General features: G+C 41.7%; 2 protein-coding genes across 13 annotated transcripts in view; one reads left to right on the plus strand and one right to left on the minus strand.

Annotated features, from left to right (window-relative positions):
- LOC102159623 (uncharacterized) overlaps positions 1-21,282 on the minus strand; it is a 412,972-nt gene that overhangs the window by 317,785 nt on the left and 73,905 nt on the right. For 2 of the 6 annotated variants that reach the window (XR_014810989.1, XR_014810988.1), the window contains exons 1-2: positions 2,742-2,987; positions 2,078-2,164 (exon numbers count right to left, since the gene is read on the minus strand). Coding sequence is in view for 4 of the 6 variants with exons in the window: in XM_084969531.1 (XP_084825657.1) it covers positions 1,982-2,164; positions 2,742-2,837 (279 nt within the window). In the remaining 2 variants the exon portion in view is untranslated. Of the gene's footprint in view, positions 1-1,981; positions 2,165-2,741; positions 2,988-5,959; positions 6,020-12,613; positions 12,701-13,579; positions 13,699-14,750; positions 14,871-15,852; positions 15,888-21,282 lie in introns of those variants that run through there. The other 4 variants (XM_084969530.1, XM_084969529.1, XM_084969531.1 and 1 more) reach the window with 3 other exon arrangements.
- Positions 3,058-21,282, plus strand: part of CCDC196 (coiled-coil domain containing 196) — a 137,305-nt gene continuing 119,080 nt past the window's right edge. For 6 of the 7 annotated variants that reach the window (XR_014810975.1, XR_014810976.1, XR_014810977.1 and 3 more), the window contains exons 1-2: positions 3,058-3,533; positions 4,169-4,279. The gene's annotated coding sequence lies outside the window, so the exon portion shown is untranslated. Of the gene's footprint in view, positions 3,534-4,168; positions 4,280-5,117; positions 6,082-21,282 lie in introns of those variants that run through there. The other variant, XR_002346142.2, reaches the window with a different exon arrangement.

Below are 21,282 nucleotides of genomic sequence, written 5' to 3' on the forward strand. Positions count from 1 at the left end.
GAGAATACAGAACTCATAGAACGCATAACTCAGCAATAAAAATCTAATTCAGTTGAAAAATGGTGAAATAATTTTGCTATTTTTCCAAAGAAGATATACAAATGACCAACACACACATGAAAAGAGGCCCAGTATCATTAGCCATCACAGGAATGAAAATCAAAACCACAATGATATTGTTCTCTTATACTAGCATAGATATAATCTAAAAGATGGACAGTAAGTTCTGGGGAGGATGTGGAGAAGTTGAAACCCTCCTGTATTTCTCGTGGGAATATAAAGTTGTGCAGCCACTTTGGAAAACAGTTTGACAGTTCCTCAAATAGTTAAATGCAGAGGTACAATTCAATCTTGGAACTTTACTCCTAGATGGATATCCACGAGAACTGAAAACATGTATCCACACAAAAATGTTTACGTGAATGTTCACAGGATTATTGCTTTAGGCCAAAAAACTAGAAACAACTTGAGTGTCTATCAGCTAATGAATGAATAAGCAAAACTGGTATATCCAAACAATGGAATACTATTTATCAATTAAAAAAACAAAGTACTGATACATGTCACAATATGGATGAACCTTAAAAATATTATGCTGTGTTAAAGAAGCCAGACACAAAAGGTCATGTATGTGTGATTCCATTTATAGTAAATGTCTAGAATAGGCAAACCCTTAAAAACAGAAAGTAGAATGGTGGATGCCAAGGACTGGGGGGAGGGACTTGCAAAGAGCAACCACTAATGGGGATGAAGTTTCTTTCTCAAGTGATGAAAACATTCTGGAATTAGATTGTAGTGATGGCTGCATAACTTTGAAAATATACTAAAACTCACTGAATTGTACAACTTTAAAAGCATGAATTATGTGATATGTGAACTGATTTAATAACATTTTTTAAAAGCTTCCTTTTCACCAAATAAAACCAAAAGAAGGTGACCCTGATGAAAAGGGAGGAAAACAGTTGGCAGAGAAGGATATCACCTTATTCCTAGAGAAAGACCCTGAAAAGCATATTCTCTATTTTTTTTTAATTCCAAAGAATTAAAGGTGGTTTCTAAGGCATTCACATTTGAAGCACTGCACCAAGAGCAATTTCATGTAAGCTAGAAAGTGGTTTCAGAAGTTCTGATGGAAAAGAAAGGGAAAAGAGACTCCCAGAACGATGGGTCGTGGGCAGATGTTTTTGGCTTTTCAGAGTGGCAGGAGTTCAAAGGTGTGTGGAGGATTCTCTGGCTGCAGAAAAGCCTTTGATCTCTTAAGACTAGGAAAATCCTCAGAAAGAGAAAGCTGAAAGCATTCTTGGGGCTTGAGAACCTGCCCCAGCTAGGAATCACCCAGCAAGGTGGATGGAGGCCCAGCGCTGGACAGGCCCAAGTTTTGGGAAGAGGAATTACCTGGGCAGGGTGGCCCTCACGCCCCATCCCACCCCTCCTCCAGGGATCTGCTGTGGGACTTGTGGTCAGTTCATGATGCTGCAGACCCACAGGTACCTCCATGAGACTGTGACAGAGCCCATTTCTGTAACCTGTGACGTGGTTCCTCTGTAACTTGAACAAATAGGGGAAAATAAGTGTTTCTTCCATTTTGATTCCTCAGCCCTCCAGTTTGTGGTTCTCTTTTCACTAGAACTTATTTTCCAGAATGATATGTTAAGAATGTTTACAATTTAGGGTATGCCAAGTTTACCAAAATGCATTTTCCCTGGTTTCTGTGTCAACACCAAGGCCAGGCAACTCAACCCTTCCTCTGTTCGCCCCCTCAATATAGTAAATCCCTACTGAGATGTTTTTTGCCAATGCAGGGAGAGACTGCATTTGTGACAGCCCCCAGCAGAGAAAAAAATGAGGAACCAACAAGTAGTTAGATTTTGCTGAAAGCATGTCTCCCCCCTTAAGAATATTTCCCACATACTTTCTAGCAGAGAGAAATCCACTTTTTCCACAGGTATTGAAGAGGGTTATGGCTATTGGTTATCCTCACCTCTATGTCATTTGTTTTCATCAGATTCGTCAGTCTCTGGGCTTGGGGCTGGGAAGCCAGAAGAGAAGAAAGAGACCATACAGAAGAAATAAGCACCTGCTCAGGTCCAAATTTGCTGCCAACCTCGTGATGGCTGTCAGGGCTCAATGGGGCTTGAGACTCTTCTTCCTTAAATGTGGACACCTAAGGAGGGAAAAGTTAAAGGGAGAGGACAATACAAACCAAGGTCAGCAGGGACAGGAGTAGAAGATGCAGAGCACCCTCAGAGAACTGGGGAAACCTCCCATGAGAACCCCACCCCGACCCCAGCCTGCCACACACACACACACACACTCCTACCCTCGGCCCAGGCTGGAGGCCTCTTTCTCTCACAAGAAAAAGCAACAGGTAGTTAGATCAAGGGTGCAATGCTAGGAGTTCCTGCTGTGGCTTGGCAGTAGCAAATCCAACTACTATGCATGAAGAAGAGGGTTCGATCCCTGGCCCGGTTCAGTGGGTTAAAGATCCGGCATTGCTCGTGAGTTGTGTAGGTCACAGACGCTGCTGTGTTGCTGCTGTGGCTGTGGCCTAGGCTGGCAGCTGCAGCTCTGATTCGGCCCTTCTCCTGGGAACTTCCATATGCCACAGGTGCGGCCCTAAAAAAACCAAAAAAAAAAAAAAAAAAAAGTGCAACGCTAGAACCCCAGTCACTGAAAACCCCGCCATAGAAAAAGGGTATCACCTAATTCCAGCCTCTTCATTGGGGAGCAGCAATACTCACCACAGCCAGCCAGCCAGCAGCACAGTCTCTCATCTGAAGCTCAGCCGGAGAATCCGCGAGGTCCATGTCTCCAGCTTTCTCCTCCTCAGCGGACATCTCTCACTGTTAAAGGAACCGTTGAGCGAAACCGCCGCCCTAGTCTGGCGCGATAATAACCGCTTGCTTAAGTTGTCTACCAAAAAGAGGTCCCGATAAGGAACAGAGAACTGACCCACGGCCGCCAACTGGAAGAATTTGGGCGGGGCCAAAAGGAGGGAGGAGACGCCAGCCAATAGGACTGCCTGCTGACCTCCCAGAAAGCCTTGCGCTGGAATCCATCTTGGCCAACAGACGGCTGCCACCTGGAAGGGCCCTGGATCAGACCAAATACGGGCACGAGCAAGATGATTGGCCAGAAACAACCCAGAAGGCTAACGCCACCTCCATAAACCCTGAGATTGTGGTCACAGGGCAGAGCAGTTCTCTTGGGTTCTCCTAGTTTGCTGCTCGCCACTGGAGCATCCCTGTGTGTCTCCTCAGACAATTCATTTCAGGGTGTTAGACAAGGCCCTGGAAGGGGTCGCTCCACCCCCTATAGAACCACCAACGCCTGACAAAGAGAAGAGTTTGGCGGCATAGGTTCCGGCCCCCTACGTTTCGGCATCTACAAAACCGCCTCTTGCTACTGTTGCAGGCTTCTAGTTCCAGTTCTGAAAGCGAATAGTCCCAAGTTCAAATCTGAGCTCTTCTTCTAACAAGCTAAATGACTTTGGGAAATGTACCTTCTCAAAAACATCTGAGAGGAATTGTCAGGTAAGCATATGAATGGAGGGGTTTGGAGCTGAGGGAACTAGACCGAAGATAGAAACTTGAAAGTCAGCTGTTTGGGGAGATGACTGAAGCTATGGCTTAGGTGAGATTGCCCAGAGAAAGCACAGAATTGGTTAGCGAGCCCAGGATTGTCAGGGGCAATTATCAAAACCTTGGAAATGGCAACAGAGCTTACTAAACTCTAAGGATTGTCCAGTGGACCCTCTGGGGATTATCTGATTGTGCAGAGCTGTGTACCTTTGTCTCCCTATGGCCCAGGCTAATTTACAACCTTCTAGGGGTAGAGGTTAATTTGTAGAAAACTGATGGTAATGTCAATGGTTGTTGTCTGCAGCATGGTGAATGCTTTTTGTCCCAATAGCGATACAACTGATTTTTACCCTGTAGAAAATATGCCCTCAAGAATGACATTTTATTGTTCTGTAATAACCATTTTGCATCTATTAGCAAATTCACTTCCACATTCCTGGGTATATTTATCTTTTTCAAATTCTCCTTGAAACTTATTTTAACACCCTGCTGATTTCTTCCTTAATGGGTTCCATAAAATCTTTAATGTGTTCCTTTCCCATATATGTGAGGCTCTTGATTTCACCTTTTTGAAAATGACACTTTAGCAGGACCAGGCCCTGGAGGAAGACCAGCACATGATAGAGGAGCATGATCTTGAGAAGGAGGGAAGAAAACAGCGGCCAGTGAAGCAGGAGGGTCTGAGCATAAAAGTTAAGGTAAGACAAATGTTTTGAAAACAAGGAGTGAGCAACTAAATCCAAGGGGTATTTAATTGATTTTCATTTTACTTGACCACATGACTGCATGTAACACACAGGCCTCCTGCTGCTGCTCTGCACCAACTATTTCTCCCACCAGATGTGAGGCAACCTTTTCTAAACCACTCAAAGCACAGGATGTCTTGTTACTCCCTTTTCCTGAGACAGACCTACTCGTCTGACATTTACAGAACCAAGGGAGCCTACTCAAGTGTTCTTTATAGAACAAGGAACATTTACTTCAAGGTTATTTTCTGTTCCTAGCTTGACTGAATCAGGTGGCATTTAAAAAAAAAAAAAAAGGAAAAGCCCTCTCTCTGGCACTTCTTTGAATAGAACGTATTTGACTGCTACTCTAACATACCTTAGAGGTTGTCCTATCACCTTAACATCCTTGGAAGACAATCAGTTAACAAATTTGATCATTTTCTTCATTTCCAACTCGAAAATAGGAAAACTGAAAAGAATTATGCAGCTGTGTTAGTTACCCAGCCCCTCAACCTTTCTCTTATTTGAACTTGGGATCTCAATACACCCATTTTCCCCCTCTTTTCTCCCTGCTCTGACCTTCACACAGATTGCATATATCATAGTAACAATCTTCCCCTATCCTTGTCCAACTCCTACAACCTGTAGAATGTGGAAGCAGACTGTGGGGGAAATCGCTGAAATCCAACCAATAGGTTTTTTTTTAAAAGCACCCTCCCTCCAGATGTTATCTAATTGTTAGAAAGCATAAGCCACAGGGAGCACTTGAAGATGCTTTCTTTTTTTTTTTCAATCTGTATTTGTCCAGGTGGAAGGAAAATCCTCCAACTGCCAGAAGGCATCATTACTTTTCAGGTGTTGAGCACCCAATAGACAGATCAGCCTCATGAACTGGGCGCTCTACCGCGCCACCTGCTATGATCTTTCCAGGTGCTCCCGCAAACAACACTTTAGCTAACAAGCCTGAAGATTGTTTGCTCATCAGAAGGGTGCTTTAAGAAATTACCCATTTGTCTAGTACTAGAGGCGGCTGCAGTCACTGGCATCCCAGATGGTCCCACTTTTCAGCATTACAGATTCTAAGGGAGGAACCTGACAGCACAGTGGAGTTCCCTATCCAGCATCCACCTTCTTGTCTGCATCCTAAAGGCAAAGATGCACTGGTGGTCGTTTTCAAGCTTTAGAGTCCTTGGTATTATTACAGAATAACCACAGCCCAAATTCAGATGGCACTTGCATGTGCGTGCTAGTAACACCTCTGGTAAATTCCAACAGTTGCCATTCTTAAGCTTCCTGAAATGTTGGGTAGTTCAACTGAATAGCCACTAGATGGCAGGCTTCAACCTCCTAAAGGAACTCCAATGCTTCTGGTATTTGCTGCCTATAGGGTTGGGGGATACTGAAATCACAAGCTGTGGGCAGAGGCATCTCTTCCATTTATTAATATTCCCAGGCACAGCTTGAGCAGCTCTCATTTCACTTTAGGTAGCTGATCTGTTTGGGCATTCGTTTAGTTTAAGAAGAATAATTCCCTAATCATTTGTCAGGTGATGTGCTTTTACATTTTAGCTCCTGCCTTTATAGAAAAATAAAATGTCTACCAGAAAGATTCATGGCAAGGAGATATGTGTATATGTGCAGAAGAGTTACCTGTGTGTGAACAGAGCAATGTTATTTTCCAGGAGCTTCAGGGAATAAAGATTTTACCCACTGGCAAAATAAACACAGATATATGTTATTGGAACACATGTATACAAACCAGAAAAGAAAAAGGCATATTAAAAATAGCTTGCAAATACTGTCTCAAGTTCCAACCATAATTATAATGTTCACCATCCGCTCTGCTTATTCTTTCTGACTTCTAATGACTGACTCACCTACTCAAACCTGAGAAAATAATGGTACAAGAACCTTTGTTTTAAGGTGTCCAGTCACATCTTCAAAAAGCAGAAAACAGAAAATCTCATCCAACTTGTTTGAAAAGAGAATTGTGTACTTGTACCCCTGGGGAGCCAATGATCTGGGGAGGGGGCTGCAGAGGAGGAGAGGCAAGGAACACATGAGGACAGGGATCCACAAAGGAGATGGTGGTTATGCAAGCAGAAGTAATCCAGGTTCTCTGAGACAAAATGAGGAGGTAATTTAGTTGCAGCTGGATCAAGAAGATTTCAGAGCAATAAGAATCAGGTAAGTCAACAGAGGGAGTTAATAGGGGGCAGTTTAGACTCACAATCAGGATATAATTTCCTTAGGGCCTTCAAAATAATGATAACTTCCAGAAGGTAGTTAGCATGCAGACTTGGAGATTATTTCAGCTCATCCTGTTCATAAAGACACACACATGAGTCCACACACAAGTGTGCCAGTAATTGGATGCCACCGCTCTCTGTCCCAAGCACTCTCATACAGTGACCATTAACCCTCTGCCCCAGAGGTGGGAGAAGTGAGCTGCGAAGGCTGTCTGCACAAGCCAGGGTTCATAATGACAGCAGCAATTACCCTCCTTCCGAGTGTGTGTCTGCCTCGGGGAGACCAGTGCACTTGGCACATTAAAGAGCATTTATAAACAGTGGGTTAGAAGAGCTCAGGGGAAGATGAACCATGTAATGAGTGATGGTTATTAATGACCATTATTATCCTTGTCCTGACCCAAGAACTATTCTTCCAAGAATGTTTACTTAGTATGCAGGACTGAAGCCGAGTCCAGCATGAGGAGCTCTGAAACTCTGCTATTCATCCTGCAACTTTACAAGGAGAGGAAACAACTTCATGAAGTGAAGTTCTCTTAAGTATTAATATATATAAATGAAAATTTTAGAGCCCTCATGTTCCACCGGAAGAGAAACAGATTGATTCTCTGTGTGGGCAAGTCACATAATGGAGGGCATTAGGGCAAGTTTGACATGAATAAGATATTGCTTTCCCCTTGTTACTTGATTCAACTTTATTCCTTTTGGATTGCCAAAGGCCTCTGTGACAACATAGGCTGTGGTCTGGAGGGCAGTTGGGAGCTGTATTCTCTGGTGCTTTATTTATTCATTAAAGTTTTATGCTAACAACATCTGAGTGAAAGAGAGGTTCAGTTACACCAACAAATATACATGACCCTTTTTAGACTGAAGAAATAAAGTGAACAGGTTAATTATCAGGAAAAGGGATAGGCAGGCTATTCTCTGTACAGTTCATACTATTTTGGAGGAGTTTGGTTTATTTTTTTTTTACTTGTGAAAATTTTATAATTCATTAATATAGTTCTGTTAATATTTCATATCATAAAAAGGACTTTGAGGAAGAAGTGAGCATCTTCTTTCACATAGGCTCCACTGTCCTAATTAATATATCTCATATGGGTGATGCTGTTAACCTTTAGATATGTGTCCATCTAGAATTTTCTACGTGTTTGCATCCATGTATACATATAGTTTTGTTTTCACAAAAATGGAGCCATACCATGTATGTTGTTCTAGAACATAATATGTCTTGAAGATCTTTCACTGTTGAAATTAAGAGCGATTCCTTGCGCTTGTTAATGGCTGCACAGTATTCCTTAATGTGAATACTCTTCATTTATTTCATATTTCTCCCACTGATATAGCTTCAGAATGTTTCCAGTTATTACTATGATGATACCACAGACCTTGACCTCACAGAAGGTCCCTTGACACATTGGTCAGAGGAGAGGCAAGTGGTGATAGCATGGGTCTGGGATGGCAGATGTATGTCCCAGGGCTACCCTCTCCTGCCCTGGTAGCCCATTGCCCCAGAGATGGGTTCAGGACAACACCTGAAAGTTTCCCCCTGCCACTGCCTGACCCCTTCCTGACCCCACATTGCTCAAGGCAAGTGCAGATGAGGCTGAGAATGCACGGAAAACACATGGATAAGCCTCACAGTTAAGATGAAAATGTTGAAGTTGAGTAAACTGGTTGGATCCAGTGACCCCCATACAGAGGCGACGTGGGGAATGGACACTTCAGCAATAAACACAAAGCATTTAGAACCAACATAACAAAGGAAAAAAGAGATATCAGCAGAATCCAGAGAGGACAGAAACCACTGCCTAGTGAGAGGGCAGGAGGGGTGAGGAGAGAAAAACAGGAATTGCTTGAGTATTTATTCAAAAGAGACTGAGTTCACCTGGAGACTCCCCAGTTTGTACTGAATTGGCATGATCAAGTTTATCACCATCATTGAAAAAGAAGATTTGCAAGTCGTATTGTTTTTGGTAGTAGTGCCATAACAAAGCATCACAAACTGGGTGGCTTAAACAGCAGAAAGGTACTCTCCCTATTCTCCCAGTTCTGGAGACAAGAAGTCCAGGGTTAAGGTGTCAACATGTTTGCCTCCTTCTGGGCTAAGAGAAAAAACTGAGAGGGCTGAGAGAGAAACTGTCCCTCACCTCCCCGCTAGCTCCTGCTGCTTTGCTGGCAATCTTTGGCATGCCTTAGCTCTAGAAGTATCACTTTGATCTCTGCCTTCATTGTCACATAGTGTTTTCCCTGAGTGCATGTCTGTGTCCAAATTTCCCATTGAGGTGAGGACACAGATCCTGTTGGATTAGGATCCATTCTAATGACTTCATTTCAACTTGATTCCCTGTTTTTTGTGTTTGCTTTGTTTGTTTGTCTTTGTCTTTTTGCCTTTTCCAGGGCCACTCACGTGGCATGTGGAGGTTCCCAGGCTAGGGGTCTAATCGGAGCTGTGGCCGCCACCTTACACCAGAGCCACAGCAACACGGGATCCGAGCCACATCTGCAACCTACACCACAGCTCACGGTAACGCCGGATCCCTAACCCACTGAGCAAGGCCAGGGATTGAACCTGCAACCTCATGGTTCCTAGTCGGATTTGTTAACCACTGAACTGCGAAGGGAACTCTGATTCCCTGTTTTCGAATAAGGTTGTATTCTGAGGTACCGGGGGATTAGAACTCGCATCATATTTCTTTGGAGGGACAAAATTCAATCCATAACAAATATTAAATTCAGTTAAAGAGAAAGTTCTACTTTTGCACACTTGGATTATGTAGAATGAAATTTGAACATCCAAAACTATTTCACTTGCATCAACAAAAAAACTAATGGAGAGGCTTGTCCTTGAAGATGTTTGACATTTCACACTAAATTGTGTCTAAGTTTAGCAGAATTTGAAAACAGTTCCCTGAAAATCCACTGCCTCACCTCTACAGAGGTGTAAGTCTCAAGGCTCCCAAGGAAACTTCTCAAGGAAGTTCCCACAGCCACCAAGTCCACCAGAGAACAGCCCTAGGAGGAAGCACAATAACGTCCTGCACTGAAGAGGTACCAGATGATATACCTAAGACCAGCCAAGAGGGCCCCCTAGGGTGGCTGGGCAGAATGGAGATGAGGCTCCAAGATGCTTAGGTGATGGGTCCATTTGACATTCAACCTTCTCAGGACTTTTCATGATTCACTTCTCCGTTCATCCCAGGAAAAGCCAGAAAATGGCCTCGGGTGGTGGGCTCTAGGCACCAGCCCCAAGGGGTATTCCAGATGCCCATCCAGCATTTTGAATGGCCAAGCAGGCAGGATCCATTCCAAACTCGGAGAGGAAGAAACCTGCCAGAAGCCAACTCACTCTCAACTGGTCAATATCTAAAATGAAGTCAGCATCTCGGCAGCAGCAGGCATTTTGCAGAGCTTTTGAAAGACCATACCTGCCATTCTGTCTTGACAGTTTCTGTGAGACCTTGTCCAGTTAGGGAGCTGGTTATGGAGCTTTGTGCAAGGCTGTCATTTTTTCATATATGTCAGAGGTTGATGGCTTATTGGAGGGAGTGTTGTCAGCACAATAAGTGGTTGAACTGTTGGAAGCTGCCACAGCACATCCTACCCAACAGTGGAGGTTAGATAGCCTCTTGTGACAAAAGCAACAGAAAACACAGAGACAAACCACTGGGAGTTGGTGAGAGGCTCACACCTAAGTGCCAGATGGGGTTTTCTCCAAAAAGCACAAATTGTGTATCATGTGTATCAAGGCTGGAAGTGCTAGAAAAGACCCTCAAAGATGACCAACAGAATGTAAATAAATAGTCAACTCTCACTCCAATTGGGAAAACTCCAGGCATCTTTTGCACACTAGCTACAGAGTTCTCCAGGGGCGTAACCTCTAGTTGCCCAAATGGGTGCTTGGTAACATTGCTTTACTGGCTGTCTCCCTTCCTTGTCTCACTTCCGTCTTCCTCTACTGGTGTTTTCTGGAATCACTTCCCAGATAAACTCCTGGACCCCAACTCCTTGTCTCAGGGAAGATCCAACCTAGGACAACCACCTGCTGAATTGAATTGTTCCTATTTACCAAGACATCAACCCAGGTCTGAACATGGATTTCCTGAGAAACCTCCTCTGTGTTTGGGACTGTGGGGGCTGGGAAAACACAACATAAGCCGAAGACAACCTCTGGGACAGCAGGTGAGAATTGTGGCTACTGCAAAGGAAAAGAATGGATGCAGGAGAGCCATTTTCTAGTCCTGAACCAGATCTCAAAGTAAGATATATGCCCTCTCCCTGCGTCATCTCCACTTCCTTTAAGTCTCATCTGCTAATACAAGGAGGTGTCCTGGGAGTTCTGTTGTGGCTCAGCAGAAATGAATCTGACTAACGTCCATGAGGACACAGGTTCGATCCCTGGCCTCCCTCAGTGAGCCAAGGAACCAGCATTGGTGTGAGCTCTGGTGTAGGTCGCAGACAAGGCTCAGATCTGGTGTTGCTGTGGCTGTGATATAGGCCAGCAGCTACAGCTCCAATTCGACCCCTAGCTTGGGAACCTCCATATGCCATGGGTGCAGTGCTAAAAAGACCAAAAAGGGAAGAAAAAAAAAAGTTTCCTAAGCATGAGTAACTGTCATTATGTCACTACTTCTTTTTTGGATCCAGCCTACCATAGGATTTAGGAGCCTCCACACTCCAGGCTTTTCCATGCCTTAAAAATCTAACTTTTACTCCTGTGAAATTTAGCTGCTCTGCTTGTAATGGGGTCATAAGTTTAATTCAGATGGAGAAGACTATTCCCCTTAATTGGGAATAAGGCAGGTGCTTTGAGCCCTATTGGACTCCTGTGTCTAGTTCTCACCTGGCCCAGGATCCAGGCAGCCAATGATATGAATAGTTGGCACCTCCCAACACCAGCCGTCACCAGGTATGCTACTTTCATGAGGAAATAGTGGGAAGAGAACCCTTTCACTTGTTAAGTTGGCAGAAGGAGTGTTTCACTGCTCCATTTTGTGGGCAGAAGGTCAGATGGTCGACCAGGAAACAAATTAGCAGCAGCAGGTGGCAGGAGTCACACAGCCCAACACCAGCTGCAAACATCTGGCTTTATCTCCAAGGTAAATAACTGAAATGTCATACATGCTATCCAACCCACATGCTCTTGGACAGCATGGGCAAAAATGATGTTGCTTTGGCCTAAGGCCTTCAACTGCTTCTGCCACCCTTACCATCAGGTTGGACACTGAGGCCTAATATTATACTTAGAGTACCATTCTCTGCTTGAGAATGAATTGTAGTTATTCATGCTCATATCTTTTCTTTAGCCTAGTGGTGAGGACCCTGAACTGGGAGGAATGCTGGGTTTGATCTTGGCTCAGTGCTGCACAGCTGGAGATCAAGGGGAAATCTTTTATCTGTTCAAAATCCCACTTCTCTACTTCAGAAAATAAATGGGTAAACCAGGAAATCTCTAAGGTTTCTTCCATCTCCTAAAATATCTCTACTTTTATTTAAAGGCCCAATGGTTTAATTGCTTGCATAGGCCATATTCAGGAACAGGGTAAGAGAGGCAGATGGTTGAGAATAACACCCTTTCAAGACACCATTAAAAAGTAATTTATATTTCAAGACTCCCATTTTGTCTTGGAAAGGCTGAAAGAAATTTCTTCTTTTATCTGGTTGCCAGACAACCTTTCTATTGAGGTTTTCATTTCCCTTTTTTTAGAAGAAATATAAATCTGGCTTTGGATACCTGGTTAGGAGAGAACACTGACTTCAGGTGTCCCTCAGCGAGAATGTGAATTACGGTTGCCTATCAGTAGTTTGACTGAAAGAATTTAAGGAGAATGCTTTACGACAGCTGATGAAACTAAAAATGGCTAGTAGATTCTGGCGGCTAGAAAAAGCTATGGAAAGGATTGATAAAAAAATGGTACATTGTATTTAGTGATCCTCCATGTTGCAAAAATATCTTCCCAAATTGTATTTCATCCTCATGTGAGCCTTTTGAGTAAGAAGGATAGCCTCTTTTTAACTGATGAGAAAATTATACCCACAAGAATAAATGACTTGCCTTAATTTTTATTTCTAAATAATGGCAGGGCCCAGGGTTACAGCCTGTCCAGTTTGGTCTTGACCAGCTTGACTTCCGAGTGAGCATCTACAGGAAATAAAGAAAGGTTATTTTCATATTTTCAGCTTCCTTCAAACCAGGATCCCAAGAAGGGCCAGGACAAAGAAAAATGAGAAGCATCCAGACAGGTTAGGCAATGTACTTGTAGGCCAGAAAATCCAGGATTACTTTGTTGGGGGAAAAGAAGAACCACATTTTCTTTGTCTCAAGTCCCTGCCCAGCCCCTGGGGGAACATTCCCTCCTAAGCAACCAAGGCACCTCCACTTGTCAGGACTCAGTACAACATTTTAGGAAGAAATAGAAGTTCATCTGGCCTAAAATTAGGGTGAAGCCAAATTCAACAAAGAAAATTGTTTTATTTCAATTCTCTGACACTGCCCTGCCAGTCTATAGAAATAAGGACTACTTATCACGTTGTAATGTACTTGTTTATATGTCTTATTCTACTGTAATTTCATTGAAGGCCAAAGACTGATGAAGCATACAAGTATGTTTAAATTGGCAGGGAGAAACCACTTTCACTTAATCTGTAAGGTTACATCCCTGATTTCTTTAGCCAAGAATGCTAGAACCAGCAGGGCAGCCACCCAGAGAAGAAGCAGATGAAGCTGTTCTTAGCAACTTCTCTTGGTGCCCAAAGCACCTGAGAGGCTGGGGGTCTTATGCGGCTCAAATCTAATCCTTTTATATATGAGACTTGCATCACTGTTGAAGAATGTATGCAAATAGACTGCTACATTTAGAACAGTGGGTGATGGCATCCTGCTGTACAGCACAAGGAAATGTGTACAGTCTCTTGGGGTAGGAAAAAAAAAAGAATGGGTTGTATGTGTGGTTGGGTCACTTTGCTATACAGCAGAAATTGAAGGAACATTGTAAGTCAATGGCAAGTATCCAAGCTTTACCTGAACAATATCCTTGCCTCCAGGTGTCCAGTAGGCTGCTGTTTCATATTCTTCCTGTTCCCCAGTGTCTCTGTCATGTCTGGTCCATGGTTTGTACTTTACATGCATTTTTGGTGGAGGGGGTTAATTTTTTTTGTAGTTTATTTGCAATGTTCTGCCAATTTCTGCTGTACAGTAAAGTGACCCAGTTTTATGTACATATATACACACACACATATATATATATACATTCTTTTTCTCACATTATTCACCATCATGTTCCATCACAAATGATTAAATAACAAGGAAATATAACTAATCACATGCAATTTTTAATTGACTACTGTAGTTGTCTTTTAGCTAGATTTCCATTTAAATGCCTTTTTGCTCCCATCCTAACTATGATGAGCTTTGGAGACCTTAAGTGATTTGAATGATGACTCATCTAGTTAGTGGCATAATCCAGATCTGCAAGCATTAATTCTATCATGTTTTCTACTATATCACACAGCCACTCCTCTAAAAACCCACAGTGGTTCCCTGTGGTTCTAAAATCCTGCAGGGTTTCCCCATGACTCAGCACATCAAATTTAGATGTTTCCGCTCTCAGTCTTCTCCCCCAAATGCCACCTATCCCTCCATCTTTTTCCACGTTAACAAATGCTCTCTTTGCTAGTCAAGCATACCTGCTGGTCATCTCCTTATTCTTGCCTTTTTACAAGCCCTTCACCATTAAAATATTCTCCTGCCTTTTTCTACAAATTCATGTTTCTTTTTCCTTCCTTAGAAAGCTGGGTCAGACTTCATTCCTCCAGGAAGCCTACCCAAAATAGTACCTCTGTTCCACTCTGACCATTCCCCCATCAGTATCATCTGTACTTATATTCTCCTCATGGTTCATGCTGACTGATGCATAGCACAGACTGAATAAAAATGTGTTGGGTGAATAAAAAAATAAGTTCTCTTGATTCAGTTTCAGCACCATCTCCCAGACCTGTCCATTCCTCTCTTTTCCCCCAATCCTAGGCCCAGGTGAGGCTCTCAGCATTGTTCCCATGGACCATCCAAATGGCCTCCTAAGTGCTCCCTCTCCCTCTCATCCTCCCTCTGTTCAGACTCCAGGGGCACCACCTGAGTGAATTTTCTAAAAGAAATCTGATCATGCCTCCTATTCTTTGTGGTTCCACAGTACCTCTGGGATACAGTCAGAAGTTCTTAGCATGACTTTTAAGGTTCTTCACAATCAAGTCTCAAACAATGCTTCCTGTCTTTATTACTTTTCACTGCTGATACATCCACATTTGAGTCAACCCTGAAAGCACAGGATGTACGTCTTATCAGTGCTACTCCTTTTGCCAGAGGCATCCTCCTTTCTCTCTACCTCCTAAACTTCTGCTTATGTTTTGGGCCTATTGCACATATTACCCCCACAGCCTAGACACTGCCCCAACTAACCCCAGGGACAAGCCTGCCCTCCTCTGGACCCCCAGTAATTTAGTTGTTTTGGGGGTGGGGGGCAAGACACACTGAGCACAGTGCATTGTAATTGCTAGTTGGTCAGTCTTTCTTTCTCTTGCTTTGTGAGCCTCTTGAAAGCAGGACTAAGTGTTCCTTTCTTTTATCCATAGCTCCATTAGACCACTTAGCTCCTAGATACTGTCAGTGAATAAGTGAACAAAGCATTTTGTTCACACCATGTTAATTTGCACCATACACCTTTAGAGCTGAAAAAGACATTGGAAAATATCTTTTCTAACTGCTTATCTTTCTCATGAAGACACTTCAGCCTACAGGGATATAAGGGACTTGCCTAAGGTCCTAATGTGGCAACAAGGATCATTGACCCTAGTCACCTGATTCATACCACCTTCTAATATAAAATTGTGATGCCAGAAGACAGAATAAGCACCTCAGGGGGAAAAAAAGAGTATCCCCTTCTTTCTTTTGCATTTTTCTATATAGGGGACTGTGTACCTTCATTTGAATTCAACAAATGCGACTGATTTAATGACATTTATAGACGTGCATCTCTGCTTTGCAAATATGCAGTTACCCCCTGATATTATTTTGAAGTGCATTTTAGTCAATTCATCTGACTTAAATTTTTAAAAAATTCTTCAGATATGTTGAAATTCTGTAAAACTCCTCTTAGGATGATGTATATTAAAATATTTAAGGTAAAATGTTGGCGAGTGTGTGGCGAAAAGGAGACCCTTGTATACCGTTGATGGGAATGTAAATTGGTACAGCCACTATGGAAAACATATGGAAGTTCCTCAAAAAATTTAAAGTACCATATGATTCAGCAATTCCACTTCTGGGTATTTATCTGAAAGAAAAAAACAAAACAAAACACTAACTGGAAAAGATTATATGCACCCTCATGTTCATTTTATCATTATTTAAAATAACCAAGATAAGAAACAACTTAAATATTCATTGATAAATGAAAGAAGAAAGAAGATGTGGTATATGTATACAATGGAATATTATTTGGCCATTAAACCAAAAAGATCTTGCTATTTGCAACAACGTAAATGGGTCTTGAGAGCATTATGCTAAGTGAAATGTCAGATGGTGAAAGATTAATATCATATGATCTTATATGTGGAAACTAAAACAAACAAACACAGGAGTTCCCATCGTGGCTCAGTGGTTAGTGAATCCGACTAGAAACCATGAGGTTACGGGTTCCATCCCTGGCCTTGCTCAGTGGGTTAAGAATCCGGCGTTGCTGTGAGCCATGGTGTAGGTTGCAGACATGGCTCAGATCCCGAGTTGCTGTGGCTCTGGTGTAGGCCGGTGGCTACAGCTTCGATTCACCCCCCTAGCCTGGGAACCTCCATATGCTGCGGGAGCCGCCCTAGAAATGGCAAAGAGACACACACACCCCCAAATAAATAAATAAATAAAAATCAAGCTCCAGATAACAGACTGGTGATTAACAGAGGTGGGGGCTGGGGGTGCAAAATGAGTGAAGGGGATTAAAAAGTACAAATTTCTTACCATAAAGTAAATGTCATAGGGATATAATATACAGCATGGGGGCTGTAGTAGAGAATATTGTATTATATATCTGAAATTTGTTAAGTGAGTAAATCTTACAGTTTTCATCATGAGAAAAAAATGTATAACTATGTATGGTGATGGATGTTAGTGACTTATTGTGATTATATATATATATATATATATATATATATATACAATATATACAAATATTGAATCACTAGATTGTACAGCTGAAACTAGTATAATGTTATATGTCATTTATAGCTAAAATTTTTTTAAAAAGAAGAATGGCAAAGCAAGCAATACCTAAACCTGAATTTTCCTATAAATTTCCTTTGGTCTTCCTTTATGCTTCACAGTTCACATCTGAAAAACTTTATATTTGCAGACAGTTCCTTCAAATTTCCCATTAGTGCTTGAAAGATGTTTGCTTTCTACCTAAACTGCACCTCTACAATACAGAAGTCAAACTTAATTTTGATTCCAGATTGCTGTGATATTGGACTTAGTTCTGAGGCTTATTTTTAACTCCTTGTTTTATATAAAATTAAATAGAAATAAAATGGCCAAAACACTAGCCAAAAAAAAGAGTTTACACTAAACAATATTGACCTTCTTTTTTAAAAAAAATTATTGAAGTATAGTTGATTTACAGTTTTCTGTTTCTGCTATTCAGCAAAGAGACATACATTCTTTTTCATATTCTTTCCCGTTATGGTTTATCACAGGATATTGAATATATTTCCCTGTGCTATGCATTAGGACCTTGTTATTTACCATCCTACATATAATAATTTGCATCTGCTAATCTCAAACTTTCAGTCCTTCCCCCTTCCCCACCACTGCAACCACAAGTCTGTTCTCTTTGTCTGTGGGACACTCCTTCTAATACCTAAGATCAAATTACAAAGTTCCCAATTTATGCCATTAATCTAGACAAACACCAGTATCTATATATTCCATTCAGATTTTTATTTCACAATATGATGCTGAGGATAATTTGCACTGCTCAGATGGGATAAGTCAAAGAAAAGATGATCATAGCGATAATCATGGTAATAGCAGGCACGTGGAGAGGCAAAGGAACTGACACTGTCAATCAGTGGGAAAATAGGGCACTCAGATTCTTCTATTTTTTTCAATCTTCTATAACACTCTAACAGAAAGAGAAATGCTTCTCTTTAGGAAAAGAAATTAAATGAATTCAGACTTTACCCTTTTGAGCTATGCAAGGCAGTGTGCCCTCCGGATTCATCACTGCTTCATGCCTGTTGACCCCCGTCAGTCACAAGTGTGCATTCTTCCAACAACAGAGGGCAAGTGTCTTAAAAGGTACTAAGAACTCTGGTCAAATAAGTATACAACAGAGGTTTTTCAGTCCTTTGCCATAGAAAGGGAAATGGCCACTTTAGAAAAATTTAATAGCTTTTAACAGCACATCCATGCACTAATGTATGCACAGCCTGTAAGTGAGGTTATCTTTTCCTCTCCTGTTAATACAGTCCATTTCCACTCCTTTGTCCCGCTTATAGTTCAAACAGACTTGGGTAGTCACATTGCTGTCATTTGGTGCTATCTCAAAGTTAAATCATAATGAGCTTTGAGATTGTTAGTTGTTTCTCTCTTGTTTCTGCCGAAATGCAGGCTCCTTTTCCATTTTGAAGGATCTGAGCCTCCAGGTTTCTATGATTGCCTCTTACGCCTTCTCTCTTCTTTTATTCTGTTCTCTTCTTTGGCTCAAAAAGCAAACTCATTATCAAACCAAATGTATAAGCCTCCCACACAGAATCTGGAGGAGAAAGTCATCCCATTTAATTCAGAGGAACCATTTCAGAGGCTAGCCTCAGTCCCCAGCTTCACTGGCTGGCAGGACACACCATGTGTCACCCAACTAAATACAGGACTGTCTCTTCGGAGCCTGCTCTGTTTTCTGAACAAAGTCACTGACGTGGAAAAGTAACTACTTTTCTATGGAATACCCTCAGTCCCAAACAGTTTACAATCTAAAAATGAAAATTAGAATAATAATAATTACAACAATAATAACAGACACTTACATAAGCACTTTGTGCCAGGCACTAATCAAAGCGCTTCATCTCATTTCATCCTCACAGAAACCCTCTGAGGTGGATGCCCTCATTATCTTTATATTACAGATAAGTGACTTGAGGCTGAGAAAGGTTAGTAATTTGCCCAAGATCACAAAGCTAGTGGATGGCAGAGACAGCCTAAATGTCATACTCTCTGGTGTCAAGTTTACTCTCTTTACCACTATGCTGTGCTGCCTCAAATTAAAGGGCAAATATATCCATTTATAATAGAGATAATAAAAATAGTAAGAACAAACATTTACTGAGGGCTACGATGTGCCAGATACATAACTTATAACAACCTTACGGTGTTATCATTAACCTCATTTTCCAAATGATGAGACTTAGCTTAAGCAGCTGGTCAGAAATCACACAGCTGTTAATCGTCAGAATTAGGAATTGAATTCTTGCACCCTGACTCCTCAGTTGTCTTGGTATATGTCTTCTCCATCTTACTTCTATGAACATGAGGAAAATAAGGCACAGAGGGGTTTAGTATTCATATGCTACAATAACCTGATCTAATTATTTCAAGGTAGTTTTTTAAAAACTCAGACCAAACTCCATGTCTTCTGAATCTCAGATATGTGCTTTTCTCATTGTAGCTGCCCTTCCTATGTTCCTTATCAGTTAATGTTGCCCCCTCCAATCAGGTGTCCAAGTGAGACACCTGAGATCATTCCTAGTTCCTCTGGAATGCTCAGCACCCTATTGCCAATTCATCACTATGTTCCATTGAACCTACCACCAAACACTTATTGAATCTACACCTTTTGGAATAAAGTCCAACCTCCTTAATGCAGCCACTTAAGGTCCTTCACAATTTTATCTCAACCTTTTTTGCCATTCTTTCATCAGCTCCAGAACTGACCGACCCAACCCCCTCATATACACACATGATGTACAGTGCACAGTAATCATGCTAAACTACATGAAAGCCGTGTTTCTTCACACCCATGCTTCTCTTTGCAGGCAATACTCTTTTCCAACCACTCCATTTTGTAAACTCCTATATAATCCTCAAAGCCTTCTTTTCCTTACCCAGACAGATCCAATCTCTGCTTCTTTGATACTCCCATGTCACTTTTATAGTATTTATCATACCGAGATGTCTTTTTTTTTTTTTTTTTTTGGTCTTTTGTCTTTATAGGGCCGCACCCCCAGCACATGGAGGTTCCCAGGCTAGGGGTCTAATCAGAGCTGTTGCTATGGGCCTAACCCAGAGCCACAGCAATGCAGGATCCGAGCCGCGTCTGCAACCTACACCACAGCTCATGGCAACACTGGATCCTTAACCCACTGAGCCAGGCCAGGGATTAAACTCACAACCTCGTGGTTCCTAGTTGGATTTGTTTCCCATGCACCATGAAGGGAACTCCTGGGATGTCATTTTTATCAGACTATAAATTCTATCAGGGCAAGAATTTTGTTTTAAATTCCTTTACGGAGTTCCCGTGGTGGCACAGTGGTTAACGAATCCGACTAGGAACCACGAGGTTGTGGGTTCGATCCCTGCCCTTGCTCAGTGGGTTAAGGATCCGGCGTTGTGGTGAGCTGTGGTGTAGGTTGCAGACGCAGCTCGGTTCCCACATTGCTGTGGCTCTGGTGTAGGCCAGCGGCTACAGCTCCGTTTGGACCCCTAGCCTAGGAACCTCCATATGCCACCGAGAGCAACCCTAGAAAAGGCAAAAAAAAAAAAAAAAAAAAAAAATTCCTTTACATCTCTATCACCTAACAGCATGCCTGCTTCATCCTAAAGGTTCAATAACTGAGAGTTGAATTAAACTGAACTTCTCTTATCAATGGCTGCCTTTATTGGTCTAGCTCCGTGCTACTTAAAGTGGGATACAGTAGTAAAGCCCTATAGGAGAAATATTTAAATATCCCTTGCACTTAGTTATAATTTGCAATACTCTGGAATGTATTTTCCTTTCACACCTAACTAGTATAACTGAGATTAATTCTACCAGTCTTCTAATATTTGTAGGAGTTCACAGATATGCAAAATTTTGCAGATATTATTTCTGTACACTTAGCCAACATTAGAGGTACTATATTAAGATAACTTTCCCCTCTCAGAATAAAACAAAACAACCCATGAAAATCAGAGTTATATTGAAGAGGATAAATAAAAAATTAAAAGTTTGCTTTCATCAATTAAAATAGAAATATAAATACTCCAAGTTAAAAGTTTAAATTGTCCTTGGAATTCTGACTAAATTAATACATACATAAAAATATACAGAGTACATTTCCTGATCAGTTTTTAGGCACACAAGATGAATAGCAGAAGGAGTAAATAGTGTTTCACAGTTTAAGCTGTAAGGTCCTAAAAACATTTTTTAATTAGTTTTTCTTCCCAATTCTGGGTGGCAGAACCATATGGCTATCCATTCATTTTAAAGATGAAGAGAATAAAGCACAGAGAAACAAATGATTGCTGTAATTATGCAAACTACCACCTTCTGGTAGTAATATAGTAGTAATCACTTATTAAGGCTTACTGTGTGACAAACTGCTAAGAATTTGTATGAATTATCTTAGTCCTCACAAGAGTACGATGGGGTATGTACTAGCCTCCTTCCTAATTTGTAGTATCCTTTTATTTAAACACATTTTAACATC

The sequence above is a fragment of the Sus scrofa genome, chromosome 7 (genome assembly GCF_054392235.1).
Source record: "Sus scrofa isolate SSC_HxYL_T2T_F1_AM1 chromosome 7, Sscrofa_HxYL_maternal_Yorkshire_Landrace_v2.0, whole genome shotgun sequence".
Taxonomy (NCBI): domain Eukaryota; kingdom Metazoa; phylum Chordata; class Mammalia; order Artiodactyla; family Suidae; genus Sus; species Sus scrofa.